Source organism: Microcebus murinus, chromosome 2, assembly GCF_040939455.1.
Source record: "Microcebus murinus isolate Inina chromosome 2, M.murinus_Inina_mat1.0, whole genome shotgun sequence".
NCBI lineage: Eukaryota > Metazoa > Chordata > Mammalia > Primates > Cheirogaleidae > Microcebus > Microcebus murinus.
The window spans coordinates 123,892,568-123,914,417 of record NC_134105.1 but is presented as its reverse complement, the minus strand read 5'-3'; the positions used below and the strand labels follow the sequence as shown (position 1 = coordinate 123,914,417).

The window sequence follows — 21,850 nt, the reverse complement described above, 5'->3', positions numbered from 1 at the left end:
CGTTAGTTTAAATATACTTTAATATGCATGTCAAAAGTATATACCACTCACACGACCACTCCCACTAAAAGCTATTTATGGAAACATAACATACCCTGCAGATCTTTCCTGCTTTCAGCCTCTAGATAGGATGGTCTAAAGAACCCAGCTGCTAATGACAAAGAAGGATATTTGTCAACCTGAGTTGTCACTTAAAATGAACAAACTCATGGAAAGGAAATTTATCAACATCAGCAAAAATAACATCCACACCTACTGTGGTACATATACATGTATACATACAATGAAGGTGGATCTAGAAGGAAGACTACATTATAAATATTAAAACATGTTCTAGTGGGTGGAAAATTCAATTTGCCTATCATATGACAGACACTAGGGAACAATTTCTTTACAGAAACTGTACCATGTTCTAACATACCTTTTTTTGGTTCTTACATTGCAAATGAAATAAAATCTACTAGTAACTATTAAACAAATTAAATATAAACACAATTATATTGAATCTTAAAAAACAGAGACTAAACCAAACCATACTTGTAAGCCAACTCAGCTAACATACTTACTAAAGAATGAGTGGAAAGACTAACTTTTCTTTCCCTTTTTCTGAATTCAGTTACTAGACTTTTAATCTTATAATTGCCATAAAATTAAGCTTATGGGTGAAAGGAGGATAAAAAATGAAAGCACTGGTGAAGTTTAATAATACAGACTTCTTAATAATTCCTAAACTCATGACTGTTTGCTTTCCCATTAGTTTTTCACTTGATTGAATAAATGAATACACGTATGAATCCATCTTTCCATCCAACAATTACTTGGTATGTATTATGTGTCGGGCACTTCACTAAAAGTAGATGATGCAAGGAACACAAAGGTGAAGAAGAAAGTCATGGTCCTAGTACTCACACACAATTTGTAATGTAATGCAGTAATGATCCATTATCTGTGGTCCGCAACCCCCAGGCGGCAGACTGGTCCTGGTCCATGGCCTGTTAGGAACCAGGCCACACAGTAGGAGGTGAGCAGTGAGGTAGCAAAGCTTCATCTGTATTTATAGTTGCTCCCCATCACTCGCCATCCACCCCCACGCCCAGCCCTCAGTCCATGAAACCAGTCCCTAGTGCCAAAAAGTTTGGTGACTGTTGCCGATGTGATTAGACTTATGAAAAAGGAGGCAAAAGAGCCTCTGTGAGCACTTGGTAGGTGATCTTAAGTTGGGGGGTTCAGAGAAGGTTTCTTGGAGAGAAAAGCAATGTGAAGTCTTAACCCTAAGGACGAGGTAGATTTCACCATGTGCAGGTGTGAAAGTGCTGAGAGATCTAGAAGGAATGAGCATGTGAAAAGGCCTGTGGGGAGAGTATGCAAGGCTGAGGTGTTGAGATACTGAAGAAATTCAGCAGTGTGGCTTTGGTGTAATGTGGACATCGGGAAGGGGGAGGCCGGGAGAAGAGAGGATGGTGAATAATAAGGTTAGAGGGAGAGCATGGACTTGCAGCCATGTGTGGGTACTTCCTTTGATCACAAGACCAGTAGATGGATGTAGAAAGGTTTAGGGTGACAGAGGGAGAATGCTATGATCAGATGTGTGTCTCAATAAAACTTCTTGGCTAAGGAGTGGAGAAAGAGAGGGGTAGACAGAGAGCAGAGAGAAAAGGTTAAATTCTTAGAGACTAGTTCACTGATTATGGTAGTAATTTGAGTAACGATCATGATCAGACTAGCAGAAATGGGGAAGAAATGGATGGATACTTAGGATGTAAACAGGCCTTGAGGATTGGAATGTTGGAAGCATGAAGGACAGAGTAAAGGATGACTTATCATTTCTGGCTTGAACCACTGGCTAAAAAGATGGTGACGTACATCACAGAGACAGGGTGTAAGAGGCAATGCTGGTTGAGGTGAGCATGGAAATGAAATCAAGTTTTGTACAAGTTGAGTTTGAGGTTTCTGTCAGGCCAGATGTGAATACTGAAAAAGAATATGCATACTGGAAAAACATCTTAAAAATAACTGAAGAATGGCAACATGTAAATCTACAAAATTGATAAAGGAGAATGAGGAATTTGAAAGACAGAAGGAAAATCAAGAGGCTCAAGTTATCATATAAGCTCAAGGAAGAGAGATTTCAAGAAGGGCAGACTGTCCATTATGACCAAAGACCAAGTGTGTTACAAGATTAACAGTAGCCACTGAATTTAGGAATTGAGAGGTAGAGACCTTGGCAAGAGGAGTTTCAGTGAAGAGATGAGGACAAAAATGAGATTGCAGTAAGTTGAGAAAACGAATAGGATGTAAGATAGTGGCGACTAACTCAACAAGTCTAATTGTGAAGGAGTGGCAACAGTGAAACAGAGGGAGACATCAGGTTGAAATAGGGTTTTAAAAAAATTAATCACCTTTTAATTTTTTTCCTTAAATAATAAAGTGATAAATGCTCTTGGTAAAAAATTCTAAGAGTCCAGAAGGATAGAAGATAAACAATAAAACTGCAGGTACCTCCCACAATCTCCCAAAGAAAATGTCATTAACAATTTTTGTAAACCCTCCCAGACATGTTTTATACATAAGCAATTATATATAAGTATATAATTATATAAAATGTAGTATATTACACATTAATATTTTTATATTTAAAATGCATATATATAACACACTTATATACAAATATATATTTATATACACACACTGGGTGTGTGTTTTTGTCTCCTTTGTTGAAGATGAGTTGGTTGTAGGTATATGGTTTTGTTTCTGGGTTTATGTGTGTACCTTTATACCAATACCATGCTGTTTTGGTTGCTACAGGCTTGTAGTATAATTTGAAGTCAGGTAATGTAATGCCTCTGTTTATTCTTTTTGCTTAAGACTGCTTTGGCTATTTGGGCTTATTTTTGGTTCCATATGAATTTTATAATTGTTTTTTCTAATTCTGTGAAAAATGATGTTGGTATTTTGATAGGAATTGTTCTGAATCTGTAGATTGCTTTGGGAAGTATGGTCATTTTCACAATACTGATTCTCCCCATCCATGAGAATAGGATGTTTTTCTATTTGTGTTGACTATGATTACTTTCATCAGTGATTTATAGTTCTCCTTGTGGAGATCTTTCACCCCCTTGGTTAAATTTATTCCTAAGCATTGTATTTTGCAGCTATTGTAAATGAAACTGAGTTCTTGATTTGGTTCTCAGGTTGTTCATTGTTGGTGTATAGAAATGCCATTGATTTTTGTACACTGATTTTATAACTTGAGACTTTGCTGAATTTATCAAATCTAGGAGTGTTTTGGAAGAGTCTTTAGGGTTTTTTATGTTCAAGATCATATCATCAGCAAATGGACATAATTTGATTTCTTCTTTTCCAGTTTGGATGCCATTTATTTCTCTCTTGCCTGATTGCTCTGGCTAGGAATTCTAGTGCTATGTTGAATAGAAGTGGTGACAGTGGGCATCTTTGTCTTGTTCCAGTTCTTAGGGGGAATTATTTCAGTTTTTCCCCATTCAGTATGATGTTGCCTGTGGATCTGTCATGTATGGCTTTTATTATTTTGAGGTATGCTCCTTCTATGTCGAGTGTTTTGAGAGTTTTTATCATGAAGAAATGCTGAATTTTACTGAATGTTTTTGCTGCATCTATTGAAATGATCATATGATTTTTGTTCTTACTTCTGTTTATGTAATGAGTCATATTTATTGATTTGTGTATGATGAAACATCCTTCCATCCCTGAGATGAAACCCACTTGATCCTGGTGAATTATACTTTTGATGTGCCGTTGGAGATGGTTTGCTAGTATTCTGTTGAGGATTTTTACGTCTATGTTCATTAAAGATATTAGTCTGTAGTTTTCTTATTTTGTTGCATCCTTTCCTGGCTTTGGTATCATGGTGATACTGGCTTTATAGAATGAGTTAGGGAGGATTCTCTTACTTCTTGATCTCTTAGTACAGTTTTAGTAGGACTGGCACCAGTTCTTTGTGTGTCTAGTAGAATGTGGCTGCGAATCAATTAGGTCCTGAGCTACTTTGTGTTGGGATACTTTAGATTACTGATTCAATCTTGCTACTTGTCATTGGGTTTATTCAGGAGTTCTATTTCTTCCTGGTTCACTCTCAGGAGGTTGTATGCTTTTAGAAATTCATCCATTTTCTTGAGGTTTTCTAGTTTGTGAGTATATAGTTGTTCAAAATAGTTTCTGATGATCTTTTGTATTTCTGTGGTATCAGTTGTAATGTCTCCTTTTTCATTTCTGATTGCTTTTATTTGGATTTTCTTTCTTCTTGGTTAGTCTAGCTAGTGGCTTACCAATTTTAATTATCTTTTTGAAGAACCAACTTTTTGTTTCATTGATTTTTTTGTACTTTTTTGGTCTCTATTTCATTTAGTTCTGCTCTGATCTTTATTATTTCTTTTCTTCTGCTAACTTTGGGTTTGCTTTTTTATTGTTTTTTTAGTTCCTTGACGTGTGATGTTACTGTGTTAATTTGTGAACTTTCCACTTTTTTGATGTTGGCATTTAATGCTATAAACTTCCCTCTTAGCAATGTTTTTGCTATATCCCACAGGTTTTGGTATGTTGTATTTTCATTTTAATTTGTTTCAAAAAATTTTTAAATTTCCATCTTTATTTCTTCATTGACCCAGTGATCATTCAGGAGCATGTTGTTGAAGTTCCATATGTTTGTACAGTTCCTGAAGTTCCTCTTTATATGGCTTGCTAGCTTTATTTTGTTGTGGTCTGAAAAGATAATTGATATGATTTCCAATTTAAAAAATTTCTTAAGTTTTGTTTTGTGGCCTAAAATGTGGTCTATCTTGGAGAATGTTCCATGTGCTAATGAAAAGAATGTATCTTCTGTAGTTATTGAGTGAATTTTCTCTTAATGTCTATTAAGTCCATTTGGTCTAAAGTTCAATTTAAGTTCAATATTTCTTTGTTGACTTTGTATCTTGATGATCTGCTAGTGCTGTGAGTGGGGTGTTAAAGTCTCCCAGTATTATTGTGTTGCTATCTATTTCCTTAAGTTTAGTAATATTTGTTTTGTGAATCTAGATGCTCCAATGTTGGGTGCATATATATTTAGGATTGTTATATATTGTTGCTGAATTGATCCTTTTATCATTACATAATGACCTTCTTTTTTTTTTTAATTTTTTTTTTTTACTGTTTTTCATTTAAAGTAATTTTATCTGATATAACTATAGCTATTCTGGCTCACTTTTTTTTTGAGACAGAGTATCACTCTGTTGCCTGGGCTAGAGTGCTGTAGCATCAGCCCAGCTCACAGCAACCTCAAACTCCTGGGCTCAAGCAATCCTTCTTCCTCAGCCTCCCAAGTAGCTGGGACTACAGGCATGCACAACCATGCCCAGCTAATTTTTTCTCTATATATTTTTAGTTGGCCAATTAATTTGTTTCTATTTTTGGTAGACACGGGGTCTCACTCTTGCTCAGGCTGGTTTTGAACTCTGGACCTTGAGCAATCCTCCCGCCTTGGCCTCCCAGAGTGCTAGGATTACAGGCGTGAGCCACCGCACCCCGGCCTCCTGCTCACTTTTGATTTTCATTTGCATGGAATATCTTTTTCCACCCCTTTACTTTCAGTTTATATGTGTCTTTATGGATAAGGTGAGTTTTTTGTAAGCAGCATATAGTTCAATCATTGTTTTAATTCATTCTGCTCATCTATATCTTTTATGTGGAACATTTAATCCATTTATTTAAGGTTAATATGGACTTGTGAGGCTTTGTTCTTATTATATTGTCAGTTGATTTCTAGTTGTTTTGTAAATTTTTTTTTGTCTGTCCTTTTCTCTTTGTGGTTTACTGAACTTCTGTCATGTTGCCATTTAATTCCTTTCTCTTCCTCCTTTGTGTGACTATTTATAAGACCTGTGACTTTTATATTTTTGTGTTTTTGTGATGGTGAATATTGACCTTTTGTTTCGATGTTTAAGCAGGGCTGGTCTAGTTGTGATGAATTCTCTCACCATTTGCTTGTCTGTTAAAGACTTTATTTCTCCTTCACTTATGAAGCTTCTTTTTTACAGGGTATAAAATTCTTGGCTTATAGGTTTTTTTTTTTCTTTCAGCACTTTGAAAATGCCATCCCATTCTCTTCTGGTGTAAGGTTTCTGCTTAGACGTCTGCTATTAGTCTAATGAGGTTTCCTTTATAGGCGACTAGATGCTTTTCTCCTGCTAATTTTAAAATTCTCTCTTTCATTTTGACTTTAGTCATTCTGATTATAATATGCCATGGTCAAGTCCTTTCTGCAATGTATTTGCCTGGGGATCATTTGGCCTCCTCTATCTGACTGTTTAATTCTCTTGCTAGTCCTGGGAAGTTTTCATTGATTATTTCCTTAAATAGGGTTTCTAAAGTTTTTGATTTCTCTTTCCCCTCTGGAATACTGATAATTCAGAGGTTCAATTGCTTTATGTAGTCCCAGATGTCTCAAAGGCTTTGCTCACTCTTTTAAATTTGTTTTTCCTTATTTTTTGTCTGACTGGATTATATCAAAAGACCTGCTCTTGAGTTTTGAGATTCTTTTTGCTTCTTGGTCTATGCTTTTAAAGTTTTAAAATGTGTTTTGTATTTCCTTCAATGAATTTTTCAGCTCCAGAATTTGTTTTTTATCTCTTTGGTAAATTTCTCATTCATATCCTGATTTTCTGATACCTTTGTATTAGTTTTCATATTTTTCGTGCATCTCCTGAGCTTCTGTAAAATCAATATTTGAAATTCTTTATCTGGCACTATGAGGAATTCATTTTGATTGGGATCCATTGCTAGACAATTGTTGTAGTCCTTTGGTGGTGTCATATTTCTTTGCTTTTTCATGTTTCCTGTGTCCTTTATTGATATCTGTCTATCTGATGCAGCAATCACTTGTTCCAATTTTTTGAAATTGCTTTTGAAGGGGAGAATTTTCTCCTGAAGATGTATATCTGTCGGACATTTTGGCTTTGATTTTGGGTGCCTATAATAGTGTAGTCTTTGTATGATTTCTTAGGCAGCACACAGGGTCAGTGGTATCTGTGATTTTCTTGTTGGCTTAGGGAACATTTATTAGTTGAGGCTGTGGTGATGTTTTGCTTGGGAATTGAACACTAGCTGAGCCAGTCTTTGGGCCCCAGTGGCAAAAGAAGTTAACTGAGTCTGCCTGATTTCAGGGCCCAGAGCGGCTCGTGCTGGCAGCATTGTTAAAATGTCCTGGGGGCCAATTCCTGGACCCTCAGGTGGTTTGCTCAAAACCTAGTAGTTGGAACAGTGGGCTGCGTACGTAGGTGGGCTCTCACACCTCTGAGCAGCTGGTGTAATGTGGGAGGTGGCAGTATTGTCAGTATTGGTGGTGTAAGAGGCACATACTACCTGTGTCCAGTCAGCCATCTTGCCCTTCCACCCTCTACTCTTATTGAAAGCACTTTGGGAGGGTGAGGTGAGAGGACTGCTTGAGGCCAGGAGCTTAAGACCAGCCTTAGCAAGAGCAAAACTGTGTCCCTACAAAGAATAGAAAAATCAGCTGGTGTGGTAGTATGTACCTGTAGTCCCAGCTTCTCGGGAGGCAGAAAGATCGCTTGAAGCCAGGAGTTTACGGTTGCAATGAGCTATCATGACACCACTGCACTCTCTAGCCTAGGCAACACAGTGAGACTCTGTCTCAAAAAAAAAAAGGAAAAATTGTTGTATCTGTGATTTTTACCTTTGTTTTCCCCTTCTTTCTTATTTTGCCAGCAAGTAAGGATTCCTAGCAACACATACAACAAAGAGTATGATGGAAAAAACATTCAACTTGAAGCCAAAATCCCTACAGATATTATACATGTCAGCTCAAACCATGACTAGCTATGTGACATGGAGCAGATAATTTTCTTTTTTGAGACAGAGTCTCACTCTGTTGCCTGGACTAGAGTGCTGTGGCGTCAGCCTAGCTCACAGCAACCTCAAACTGCTGGGCTCAAGTGATCCTCCTGCCTCAGCCTCCTGAGTAGCTGGGACTATAGGCATGCACCACCATGCCCGGTTAATTTTTTATATACAGTTTTGGTTGGCCAATTAATTCATTTCTATTTTTAGTAGAGACATGGTCTTGCTCTTGCTCAGGCTGGTTTCAAACTCCTGACCTTGAGTGATCCGCCTGCCTCAGCCTCCCAGAGTGCTAGGATTACAGGCGTGAGCCACCGCGACTGGCCGGAGCAGAAAATTTATTCTTTCTGAGCCTTAGTTATCTCATTTGTAAAACATAGATAATGATTTCTTTTCCCACACCTCACCTAGTTATTGTGAAAATCAAATGCAATAATCTATGACTGCACATCTATTTCATAAACTGCAATATTGTACAAATGTGAAAGACTATGATTATAGACATAGAGCTTTTCACAGTGGTATGACATGCATTATTAGTTCATTTAATGTAAATTATTCACGTGGTTAAGATCAGGGAAGCTATTCTTAAATACATTTTTTTCTTCTTAAATACATTATTTGATGGAAAATCACAAATACAGAAGGAATAAATGAGTGGAAACATCTTCTTCTATTAAGACAAAGCATTCTAATGAACTTCAAGCTCTATAATCTATAGCTAGATTGCATTGATTAATTAATGGCCTAGAGTCTAATAATTTCTAAGAAGTTGTCAGTATATCCAAGTACACATGTTAATAAAGATTATTAATATTATCTAACTTTAACCCAGGCAACAGAGTGAGACCTGCCTCAAAAAAAAAAAAAAAAAAAGAAAAAAAAAGAAAAAAAAAAGAAAAAAAAAGTCAGAGAGTAGAAAAGGGAAAAGATTTTGAGAGAGATTAATTTTTGGGGAAGCTATGAGGCTCATCCTCCTGTTCCCCACAAGGGAGAAGAGCAGAAGATGCGCAGAGGGTTGGGTTTGATTCCATCTGGGAGATATAGATAATGAGCAAAGACTAGCTGTTGGTGGCGCAGCAAACGAGTGTGGGTGCTTTTGAATCATCAGTCTGCACCCCTGGAGGTTGTCATGGCAAAGGATGTGTGGATATTTCCTGTGGACCAGAAGCCTGCAGGGATGAAGAAACCAGAGAAGCAAGAACTCCTTTCTAGAAAGGAGTTGCAAGTGAGCACTTGAAATAGAAACACATCTGTCAAAGTCAATAAAACCATAGGTGAGAGCTCCTTAGGGATGAGAAATCTCTGAAGACTTTTCAAAAGCAGTACATGAGAGAAAGGTCAGTTTTAAATATCTACCAGGCTCAGAGAACATTATGGAAGGCTAAGAGGCTAAGATAGCAGTACTAGAACTTTCTTATCCTTTTCCCTTCTTTTCTGTTTCCTCTTCCCCCAAACCTGGAGGGCACCTAAAACCTTGGTTAGTACGTGGGAAGAGAAGAACAGATGAGAAGTAAGTAGTCTATCATACTTCATTCTCCAAATGCAGCAAGGAGACTCCCTGTATCTTGGCCTAGGGCAAGTTTGTGGTTTTGATTAATATCTTAGACTGAATACCAAGAAGTGGTATTCTGAATCAAGACCTTTTATTTAAAGCAACCATAGATTACATGGATCATAGACTAAATATAAAAGCTAAAATCATAAAACTTCTAGAAGAAAACATAGGAAAAAATCTCTTGGGACATAAAAAAACTACTACAAATATTGCTTGTAAGAATGTAAAATGGTATAGCCACTCTGGAAAACAGTTTGGTAGTTCTTATAAACATAAACATGTATATACCATACAACCCAGCAATTGCACTCTTGGGCATTTACTTGAAAGAACTTATGTTCACACTTATGTTCACACAAAAGCCTGTATGTAACTGTTCACAGTAGCTTTATTCATAATAGCAAAAACTAGAAACAACCTAGATGTCCTTCAAGGGATGAACATTAAACAAACTCTAGTACATCCATGCAATGAAATACTACTCAGCAATTAAAAAAACAAACTATCGATACATGTACAATTTGGATACACCCCAAGAGCATGTTTTGTGGGGAAAAAAAGCCAATCTCAAACAGTTACATACTATACAATTCCCTTTATAAAGTATTCATGAAATAATAAAACCACAGAGATGGAAAACAAATTAGTGGTTGCTCGGAGACAGGAATGGGTGGAGGAAAGCGTGACAGTAAAGGGCAGTGGCACAGGAAGGTCTTTCCTGGTAATGGAACCGCTCTTTATCTTGATCATGGTAATGGTTACACAAATCTATACACAGGATTAAATGGTATAGAACCATACACACACACAAATGAGTGCATGTGAAACCTGGTGAAAACGGAATAAAGTCTGCAGTCTAGTTAACAGTACTATACCAATGCCATTTACCTGGTTCTGATATTATATTACAGTTCTAATAAGGAGAAACTCAAGGGCTGAGTATATTGTTCTACAGTTCCTCCTACTACCAATGTCCGCCACATTTACTTTCAGGTATCTCCTGACAAAGAACAAGCAGTCTACTTTAAAATTATGTCTTGTTAGTGAGCCCTAATAAAGAACATTGCCATGAAGGTTTTATTTGAGGGATGTTTGGAGGGGTGGAGAAAATTCTACTCCATATGCTTATCTTTACCTCAAGTGTTTGGTAAATTTAAGTAGCACTTCCAAAGCAAGGTTAGCAACCTGACAGGCATTTGGAATCTTGGGATGACTAACAATGTAGTATGACCATTGTTTTCCAGCATTTCCTAGTTTTAAGTGCATATGAATGAAAGGCAGAAATATCAGAGTCTTCTTATGTCCCAACACTCTCTCGCATGATATGGCTTTAATGTGAAAATGCTGCCAATGTTGCCTCTAAAAAATCACTTACTGGCTCTTTAGATGGCTTTGGAACAATGATGACTTTGTGACATCCTATTAATTTTGCCTCTAAAATTTTCCTCCTGCTTTGTTTCTGCCTCTCCATTTCCACTCTACTATCCTACTAGAGCCTTCAGTATATCTCATGATAGCTTTTGGCTAACTTGTCTCTGCCAGCTAAGTCATCTGAAATTTCATCACTGGATTAATCCATCCATAACACAATTCTGATTAGGTTATTTCCTTGCTCAAAATGTTTAAAGGCTCCCCACTGCTTATGGGCTAGAATCCAAACTCCTCAGCCTGACATTCAAGAACTGTCCTAAGTATTGGCTATTGGGTTGAAAATAACTTCCACTCAGAATTTTGAAGACATTGTTCCACTAACTTCTGGTATTCAATATTTCTACTGAGAATCCCAGTGTCATCCTCCCCTCAGCACTCTTTTGTATGTAACCTATTTTTTCCTTCTAGAAGATTTTTTTTAAGTCTCAGTGTTCTGACACTTCATGATGATGTGAATTGACTTGTTCATTCTGGGCATTTCCATCTCATATAAATGGAATCATACATGTGTGGTCTTTTGTGACTGGCTTCTTTCATTTAGCATAATGTTTTCAAGGTTGAAAATGTTCATACATATTGCATGTATCAACACTCTATTTGCTTTAATGGCTGATGAGTATTGTATTGTATGGAAATATCATGTTTAGTGAATATATTCATTCATCAGTTGATAGACACTTGGGTTGTTATCACGTTTTGGCTATTGTGCATAATGTTCCTACAAACATTCATATATAAGTTTTTGTGTGGACAAGCGTTTTCATTTCTCTTGCATTTACTTAGGAATAAACTTACCAGCTGGGATTTTAATAGGGGAACACAAATGTCAGTATCTGTAAGTCTTTTTATCTGGAGTAGTTCAGTTTCTCTAATCTGCTATGTGATAAGTGGAAGGCCTGGCTGTTAGTTTTCTAGAATTGTGTGGGAGCTGAATCTTTCCAGAGATTTACCCACCTACCTGGAGGTAGGTGGGTAAATCAACCTCCTTCTATGCAGAATCTGCTAGCTATCTTACCTGCCATCTCTCTCTCCTTCCTTAGGAACAGAATCCTGTATTCTTGGGGGCAACAATGTATCCAGGTATAAAGCTTCCCAGCTTCCATGTAGAAAAAGGTGGCAATGAGACATTAGAAGTCAACTGGATGCGGTTTCAGGGAAATTGCCTTAAAGGGAGATAACTTAGCAGAAAGGCAGGTGTCCTTTTATGGGCCCCTCTTTTCATGTGTCCATAAAGTAATCCTTGAAGATCCTAAGAATAGAAGACTTGGACTAGACTACCCACCTTCAGGTTTCTTTTATGTGAGGAAAAAAGAATACTACCTTGTTTAAGTCATTAGTATTTTGAGTATCTCCTAATTAGCAGCTGATCTGAATCGTAAGTGATAGACTTCAAGTTCCTTTTGCAGGAAACATCTGACTGTTCTCTAATTGAGAATGATAACATTAAGTAACTTATCATTCAAATTTCTCCTAGTTTCATTAAAGATGGAGTTCATATTTCTACTTCTTATAGTATTTTTTAAGACAAAAACGAAAAAGCAGAATGGTTTTTACCTATCAACTTAAAAACTGGAACTTTCCCCTTCCAAACTTATTTCCTACCTTGCTTCCATTCATACCATGAATGATTCAGTATTTCTTTTCAGATTCCATAATTTCCTATTCTCTGCTTTTGTTCATTATATTTCCATTCCAAGAAAAGCATTTTTCTATGTTCGAATTATACATGTTCTTTAAGGTTCAACTCACAGGCTACTGCCCTCCACGGTCTGTCCTGACACTCAACAAGAAGCAATCTCAGCTTTACTATACTGCCTTCTCCTGGACACTTGCCACTTTACTGGATTCCATGAGGTTGAGGCCTCTGTTTCTGGTTCTCTACACTCCCTGTAGCACATGGCATGTATAAAGCAGTTACACATTGAATGAATTACTATATGTCACGAAACTTGAATTTTAGAAATATTATTTGGCAAAATTTAACTTCTTATGCCTATGCCCCAACAAGGGAAATTCTGAGTTTAAGGATCATTATAAATTGATCCCAATAGCAGCACTGGTAACAATTCCATCAAGGCCTTGAAATCAAGTTTATGATCTGTGGGTCATTGATAAGACAGACCTGGAGCCTTTAGGGTCTTTTAGATCAATACAGTCTGTATGTTAAAACACCCTATGGTATTTTACACAGCTTACCATATGTAGTGAATTTTTTTTAGATAAAGTTAATTCATTTAAAAATGTTTTTCTCCCATCTTAAAGTAGTAACATACTTCACGAAAATAATTTTATCTTTAAAAAATGTGAGTGCAGATAAGGTTTGTGGTTATTAAAAATCTTGAAGAATTCAAAATATCATTATCTGTACTTCATTATCTTCTGGATAGAATATTTCCCTCTCTTGAAGAGGGGAGAGAAAAAATGATTTATATAGATTTATATAGCATCATAAAGAATGATTTAATAAGAAATAGATCCATGACCTCTTGAGCTCAGTGTTCCAGTCAAATTTGACCAGGTAAACCAAAAAGACTGACATACTGGACCAAAGGAAAATATAAAACTTCTATATAATGGAGACATGATTTTAAAACACAAGAAACAGATTGGAAGAAAATTTTATCAACATGAGTAATAGTGTCTTACTATCCCAAGTACTAAAAAGTGCTATTCCAAATCATAAGAAAACGGACAAACAACTCAATAGAAAAATAGGCAAAAGAAACAAATAGGTAAGTCAAAGAAAAAGAAAACATATGAAAAGATGTTCAATATTTTAAGTATTAAAAAAATACAAACTAAAAAAAGAAATGTTCAGCCTCCTTTTGGGAGGTAATATAAAGTAAAGGTTAAGAATATGGACTCTAGAGCCAATATTCCTTGGTTTGAACCTCAGTTCTGCCATTTTCTACGCTGTGTAACTTCACGCAATTTATAAACTTCCATGTCTCAGTTTTCTTATCTTCAAAATAGGGGTAATGACAGTAACTATCTCATGGGGCTGTTGTGATGATTATAATGAGTAGGTTTACATAAAATACTTAGAATAGTGTCTGGCACAGAGTAAAAACCGTGTTTATTATTACTATTCATCTAATATGTTGATAAAATGAAAAAAGTTGTTTGAAGGATTAAAGGAAATCTTAATATGTTGGTGGGAAAGGAAATGAGCATAACTTTTCTGAAGGATGATTTGATAATCTACATACTCTATACTAAGCAGTTCCACTTCTGAAATGTGACCCAGTTACATAGGTACAAAAGGGTACATGTTCAAGAACCTTCATTATATCCCTATTTTGTATCAAAAAAAGGGAAACAATGTACATGAGTTCTCAACAGAGAACTGAAGGTACATTATGTTAGAAACATAGTAAGCATACTAAAAATGTAGCTGTTAAAAAGAATGATGTAGATTGACATGTATTGTAGAGTACAAAATATTTACACTAAAAAGTCATAGAATAATATGTACAATATGATCCCACTTATATAAAAACACACACAGAAAACATGAGTGCATTTATGTGTGGATTTTTAAAGAAGTCTGAAAATACACAAACTATTAATGAGGTTATTTATGTAGGGAGATGAGGAATAGGAAGAGGGTCTTTAGTGTTTTACTCTCTACTTATATATATTGTAATGTTTTCCCCAAACAACAAAGATATATTAATATGTGTATTTTAATTTACAATTTAAAAACTAAAAAAGGCTATTAAGTAGGTTTAACTAGAGTTTCTGTAGATTGGATATAAGATTAGAAATGTTTTGCTACTTAGATTTAGATAGTCTATACCATTTTGGAAGTAGTAGTCTGACTTCAGCAATTGATATAAATGACCTAAGAAAACCAGAGGTCTTCAGAAAATATTTGGTGACACCTTTAGGTATGACCTACTAATAGTACTCATTGAAAGAACTCAGCTGATTAATATCTTGCACCTTAGCTCTATTTATCTGAATATTCAGATGACCTAAAGGAAAGATAGATTTTTCTAAAAATTATAATACATTGAAAGTCTTTTGAATGCATTCTTCTACAAGAATAAAGTTTTTGAAAAATTTCTGTAAAGGAAATCTCTGTATTTCAAATGGATTTGAAAAATAATATTCTATTATATTGAGACATTTATGAAATGCTTTGACTTCCTGGAATGATGGAAATTATAGAATAATAGGAAACTAAGGAAAAATATGAGAAAAAAATCAGTTTTTTATGATTATTTTTAAAAAAGGGGGCATAAAAGATAATTAATAACATAATTACATTGCAAATTGGACAGACTTGCCAATTTCACAGAGCATCTTTAGTATGGTTCAGGAAGAGCTGATAAAGCATTAATCCCTCATCAACTCACTATGGGGGACTAGTTCCTTCATCTATAAAATGATGCTTACCCTTAGTGAGCTATACAGTTGAGGTTTATTCAAGCTAGTAGTCCAATTATTGAAATGCAGGCTTCATTTTCATTACATGTCCTCTAGATTTAACTGCAAACCAACAAGATCAATTCCATATGCTCTACATACAGAACAACCTAACAGTGAAGACCATGGACTCTGGAGCCAAAACACCCAAGTTCAAATACCATTTCTGATATTTACTAGCAGTATGATCTTGGGTAAGATTACTTAACTTCTCTGTGCTTCAGATTCTTCATCCATAAAATGGAGATAATAATAATATTTATCATATAGGGTTATTTTTAAGATTAAACAAGAAAATGTGTATAAAGCATCCAGTACAGTGCTCAAAAAATTTTAGCTATCATCATTCCTTACAGTCACTCTATTAAAAAAAAAAAAAAAAAGGATACAAGTCTGACCATTAGAACTTGATTTTATAGAAACAGCACAACTGATTCTTACTTTAGTTATGTATCCACAAACCGTCAAATATAAGATTCTTAAACTGGTTGGGTATTGAGCCAGTATCTTGTACCTGGCCTTGATAAGACAAGACAAATAAATTTTGTATTGGATCCTTCTCATTGTCATTGATGTAAAGTCAGAGAAGACCAAAATGCCTTGTCAAAATCCACTCTGAAACCGCTGCATCTGTTTTAAGCAAGCAAACTTCCTACCTGTCGTCTGCACTGCGAAGGGACGGAAGCCGGAAGCTCGTGTTTCTGTCGAGTTTGGACTGGCTTTTGGTCCTCTTGATGGAGCCCTTCAGGCGCTTGCTGAAGAATCCCTAGAATGAAAGGCAGAGAGTGATGGGAGGGAGAACCAGAAGGGAACCTTACACCCTTTGCACTATCTTTGTAAACGGTGTTTAGACTTTTATAATGAAGACCTGAAACAGAATCCAGCCTGTAATTTTTTTATTTTTTGTTTTGTACATAATAGTTGCTTGAAACCACTTGGTAATATAATCAGAAAATTTCTTTATTCTGTGATAACTGGGATAATGAAACCTTTTGATAGTACCTAACATCTTATTTCTTAGTTTTTATACTAGCTGTGGTAAAGAAGCTTCTAACTATACCAGCAGATTTTTGAAAGCACAACAATATAACATACACAAATATATTCCTTTCTATGAAGATGATATCAGCAATTTCAATATAAGTAGCATCCAGTGATTTCCTAAATTAGGGGAAAATAGGCAAAGATAATGTCATGTGCAAAGGCCCTGAGGTGAGAATATACTTGGCATGTTAGAGGAATTGAAAGATATTGATAGTGAGAAGAGAAGAAGCTTTATTCTAAGATCATCATTCTAAATGAGTTAACTAAGTTGTATAAGGTAATATATTGGTGGTCTCAAAGTGTTAAAATTTGGTCTGTGTTGTCTTAAATATGCTATAATAAAGTTAAGTTTTAAATGTAGCTATTTTAAAATTAAGAATAGATCATTCATGAAATCATTAAAGCATCCTGAATATAGAGAACAAAGTGTTTACAGTCTTTGGCCCTTGCTTGTCTCCTGCCACTTCCACCAAACTATCTAGAGTTCCCTGAACATCTCCCAAGACTCTGCAACTGGCAAATAGCAAGCACTCAGTGAAAGTTTGTGGAATAAATGAAAAAATACACGATTGAATGATGATGGTAACTACATTCAGGAAACTTACAATTCTATTGTCGGCAGATGAAAGGACATCTTATAGTATATTAAAAAGACTGTAATTCAAAGAAAAATATTTTGACACATAGAAAATGACTCTTTCTTTATATGATATTCATCTCAGATAAGCTGTGTATAATTGACAGGGAAAACACTGGGCTCCAGGACACGGCGCTGCCGCCTCCCTGTGGCCCGCATCCCAGTGGGGCTGGCTGTAGGGCACGCTGCCACCGGCCCGCCCGCCGCCGGCTCGCGCTGGCAGCGCAATCCTGTTGGGTACTTTTTGAGACCCACTGTTGCTCACTGGATGTTAAAGGTTATTGCTGATTGGATGCTTTTTGGAGTCCTACCAAGAATATAAAAGCAGGAGAACAAGGAGGGGGGGTCAGAGACCAGAAGTTGAGAAGAGAGAAGTCAGAAGTTGGCTGCACCTGCCAAAGGAATAAAGACGGTTTTGCGTGTGCCGCTTGGTTCTTTCCCTGGTAAAGAGCTGTTATCCTGGCTGTCACGCTGCTGTAGCATTTTGGTTCCCTGACTGGGAAACCAACCCCACTGGCACCCTGAAGCCACCGGATCGGGCCGGCGGACGGCAGGCTGATGAGCCGGCACTGAGCAGCATATCTCTCCTTCAGCGCCAAGAGCTGTTGGCCAAGGGCAATCTTGCTGAGGCCTTGCTGAGGGAGGGGACGCAGGGGCACTGACGCAGGCCACGCTGCGACAGGCCTCCTGGCAGGTGCTGATCTCCAAGGAGGATGGGCAGGCCGCAGGAGGCTGGGCAGGTGGGTGCCAGACTGAGTGAGTAGCAGATCCGGGAAGGCAGACCAAGGCCAGGACGTCGGACAAGGTAGGGTCCAGGGACCCGCCAGCTCTTCAGTGGTCCAAGATAGGCCCCTCAGTGGGACGGAAGAGGAGCCCCATCGGCTCCTAAGGACAGGGATCCCCAGGGGAGGGAATGTGTAACCTCTAATAGTGACTGCTTGCGGTCATTGTGTCGGTAGCCCCACAGCTTCAGCTTCGGGTTTGAATGGGCCCTAACCTGGGGTTCTGTGGCGACGTCGGCATAATGGCAATTCACTCCCCGTGATGCCTTGGCCAAGACGTGCCTAAGTTCCCTTGAAGGGCGCAGCTAGGCGGACACCTGGTAGAAGCCCCCACCCCTTGTCTAGGAAGGGGAGGAGCCAGAGCAGGGACCAGAGTCTGGGCAGGGACAAGGTTCAGAAAAGGAGTTTTGTTGGGCGGTGTAGGGGACAGGAGCGCTGGTGAAACCAGTTGAAACATGGGAGGGTCCGAATCCAAGCCCACAGTTGCGAGGCGCACGCTGCTGAGCTTCATGCGTTCAGTGTGGAGAGCGGTGACTGGGACTGCACCCCACACCCACGGGCTTCTCCACCGCTGGCTTCTCCACTGCTCGCCCGCCGGTCGCGGTCTGCCCCGGCCTTCCAGCTGCCTCTGAGTGAAACGCGAGGTCCGCCGCGGGTTCGGGATGCCGGAACCATCCAGCCGGGGCAACCTGCCCTGCATTATGAGCCTTTCTCCAACACCGACCTGTTGAATTGGAAACACCATACGCCGTCCTACTCGGAGAAACCGCAGGCCCTCATCGGCCTTCTGGAAGCCATCTTCCAGACTCACCGCCCCACGTGGGAAGATTGCCGACAACTCCTACTGACCTTTTCAGTACCGAGGAGCAGCGTCGGATCACAGCTAGCACTCGAAAGTGGCTGCAGGAGAGGGCGCCGGCGGGCACCCTGAATGTGGAACAGTGGGCATCACGAGTGGTGCCCGAGACGAACCCAGAGTGAGATTTCAACGCACCAGAAGGACGGCGGCACTCGAGCGGGACCGAGAGGCTCTTCTCCAAGGGGTGCGGGAAGGGGCCAAAAAGCCGACCAACACGAACAAGCTTCCTAATTACCCAGAAGCCAGAGGAGTAACCCTATGACTTCTACGAGCACCTCTGTGAGGCATACCGGATGGACACACCTATCGACCCGGAGGCAGCCGAAAACCAGAGAATGGTGAATGCAGCATTCGGCCTCCGACATCTGGAGGAAGCTGCAGAAACTCAAAGGATTTGCAGGCATGAGTATCACACAGTTAATGGAAGTGGCCCAGAAGGTGTACATCAACTGGGACCGGACTGCTCAGAGGGAGAAAGATCAGAGGATGAAGAAAAAAAGGCCACCCTCCTGGCTGCTGCCCTCAGTAGACCCGACCCGTCCAAGCAGTCCAGCCCCCCACAAAAGGGGGGAACCAGAGGACGGGCATCCCTGGCAAGAGACCAGTGTGCCAGTTGCAAGGGGTTTGGCCACTGGAAGAATGAATGCCCCCACAAGGGAAGTCAGCTAGTGCAGCCTGGACCCCCACGAAAAGGGGGAACCAGAGGGCAGGCACCCTTAGCAAGAGACCAGTGCGCTAATTGCAAGGGGTTCAGCCACTGGAAGAACGAATGCCCCCACAAGAGAAGTAACCTGTTGCAAGGAGGGCCCCGTTTGGGACTATCCAACAGAAACTGGAAGCCCAAGAGCTAGTGGGGCTCACTGGTATTGACTCCAAGTTGGGCTGATCGGGTTCCTTCAGCCCTCAGGAACCCATGGTCAAGATGAAAGTAGGGGGCCAACAAATAACATTCATGGTGGACCCTGCAGCAGAACATTCAGTTGTGACAACCCCTGTGGCCCCATAAACAAAGCGTGAACCAACTATATTCGGAGCTGCCGGGACTCGGGTAGCCAGACCCTCTTGCCAGTCCCAGGTATGCCAACTGGAGGGGCCATCAGATAAGGCATGAGGTCCTCCACATGCCAGACTGTCTGGTGCCTCTCTTGGGGCGGGACCTGCTGAGCAAGTATGAGGCAGACGCCATCCAGCGGACCGAGGAGCTGGAGGAGGCCAAGAAGAAGCTGGCAGAGAAAGATGAGGAGTGCGCTGACCTGAGGCGCAACCACCAGCGGGCAGTGGAGTCCCTGCAGGCCTCCCTGGATGCTGAGACCCAGGCCCACAGCGAAGCACTGAGGCTCAAGGAGAAGATGGAGGGTGACCTCAGTGACCTGGAGCTGCAGCTGGGCCATGCTACCCAGCAGGCCACAGAGGCCCAGGCGGCCACACGCTGCTGCAGGCCCAGCTGAAGGAGCAGGCAGGGCGGGATGAGGAGCAGCGTCTGGCGGCTGAGCTCCGAGAGCAGGTGCAGGCCCTGGAGCGCCGGCTGCGCTGAAGCAGGGTGAGCACCGCCGGTGGCTGGCAGAGCAGGAGGTGTTGGAGGCCACCGAGCACCTCAACCTCCTGAGTTTGCAGAACACAGGCCCCCTGAACCAGAAGCAGCAGCTCAAGGCAGATTTGGCCCACCTGAGTAGGGAGAAGGAGGAGACTGCCCAGGAGAGGGCCACCGTGATGGCTGAGGAACTGAAGGAATAGGACAAGTGCACACCTGGAAAGGATGAAGAAGACACTGGAACAGACAGTCCGGGAGCTCCGGGCCCAGCTTGAGGCTGAACAGGCTCCCTCAGAGGCGAGAGGCAGGTACCTGTGGGGGTACTGGCGCAGACTGTGGGCCCCTGGCAGAGGCCAGTGGTCTGTCTGTCCAAGTGGCTGGACTCGGTAGTGTTGGGATGGCCGCCTTGTCTGCGGGCACTGGCAGTAACCGTCTTGCTGGTCAAGGAGGTGGATGGGCTTGCACTTGGGCAGGGTGTCCGTGTGCAGGTCTGCGTGCTTTGCTGAACACATCGGGGCGCCGATGGCTTTCTAGCAGTCAGCTGGCGCAGTGCCAGGGACTGCTGTGTGAAAACCCACGAGTCACCATCGAGACTGTGTGGACCTTAAACCCTGCCACCTTCCTTCCTACCAGGCCAGGGCCCCCGGACCATGACGCAGTCACCACAGGGAGTGAAGTCATCACGTCAGCCCCTCTGCCTCGGGGATGGTCAGCCCAGAGGGCAGAGTGCTCATCCAAGCCCTCAGGTATGCCTAAGACAAAAGGGCCAATGTATACGGATTGCCCCTGAATCTGGCTGGAAGCCAAGGACTGAATGGGACCACTGGCCTGGACTCTTATAGGAATACTGACAGTCTTCTTGGGAATTGGACTCGAGGCCTTTGTCCCAAGAGACTGGACTAACTTGTTTCTTGGTAATCCTTTTCTGGGTCTGCAAGGGGCACCTCTGTTGTTATTCTTGCTTGGGGCTCTCTGGGGGAAGAATGCTGTCACTATTGTAACTACCGAAGTCAAAGGGCTAAAAGATCGTTCTGATGGTAACCATGGGACCCTGCTTGCCCAGTGCAGTTACTAGATTCATAGAGAGGTTGATGCCTCTGTGTAAACTGACAAGAGCATCAGAAGGGGGGATGACGCGGAAAGTGTCGGGCTCCGGGATAGTGCCGCTTGCCGCCTCCCCGTCGCTCTGCATCCCGGTGGGCCAGCACTGCCTGGGGCCGGTTGGAGGGCACATTGCTGGGGCCGGCCCCGCATGCCGCCGCCTGCTGTCTGGAGGCTGCACGATCCTGATTGGGTACTTTTTGAATCCCACTGTTGCTGATTGGATGTTAAAGCTTGTTGCTGATTGGACGCTTTTTGGAGTCCTACCAAGGGTATAAAAGCAGAAGAACAAGGAGGGGGGGGTCAGAGACCAGAAGTTGAGAAGAGAGAAGTCAGAAGTTGGCTGAGCCTGTCAGAGGAATAAAGACAGTTCTGCGTGTGCGGCTCAGTTCTTTCCCCGGTAAAGAGCGGTTACCCTGGCTGTCGCAAGAGCTGTAGCACTAGCTGTACACGTTGCCATAACATAATAAAAATTTCCATAAGAAAGAAAAAAACCATATTGACCAATATTAGGAAATTAAATATTTTATATTCCTTTAGTTACCACCAAAGTCCTCTGTTTTGGGGAGAAGACATATTAATCAGGATAAGCTAGGTTACGCTTGTC

At 40.5% G+C, this 21,850-nt stretch overlaps 1 protein-coding gene across 8 annotated transcripts in view; it reads right to left on the bottom strand.

Moving 5' to 3' along the window:
* Window positions 1-21,850, bottom strand: part of RASAL2 (RAS protein activator like 2) — a 372,653-nt gene that overhangs the window by 42,735 nt on the left and 308,068 nt on the right. For all 8 annotated transcript variants that reach the window (XM_076000403.1, XM_012778772.3, XM_076000404.1 and 5 more), the window contains exon 5: window positions 15,946-16,055. In XM_076000403.1, coding sequence (XP_075856518.1) covers window positions 15,946-16,055 — 110 coding nt within the window. The remainder of the gene's footprint in view (window positions 1-15,945; window positions 16,056-21,850) is intronic.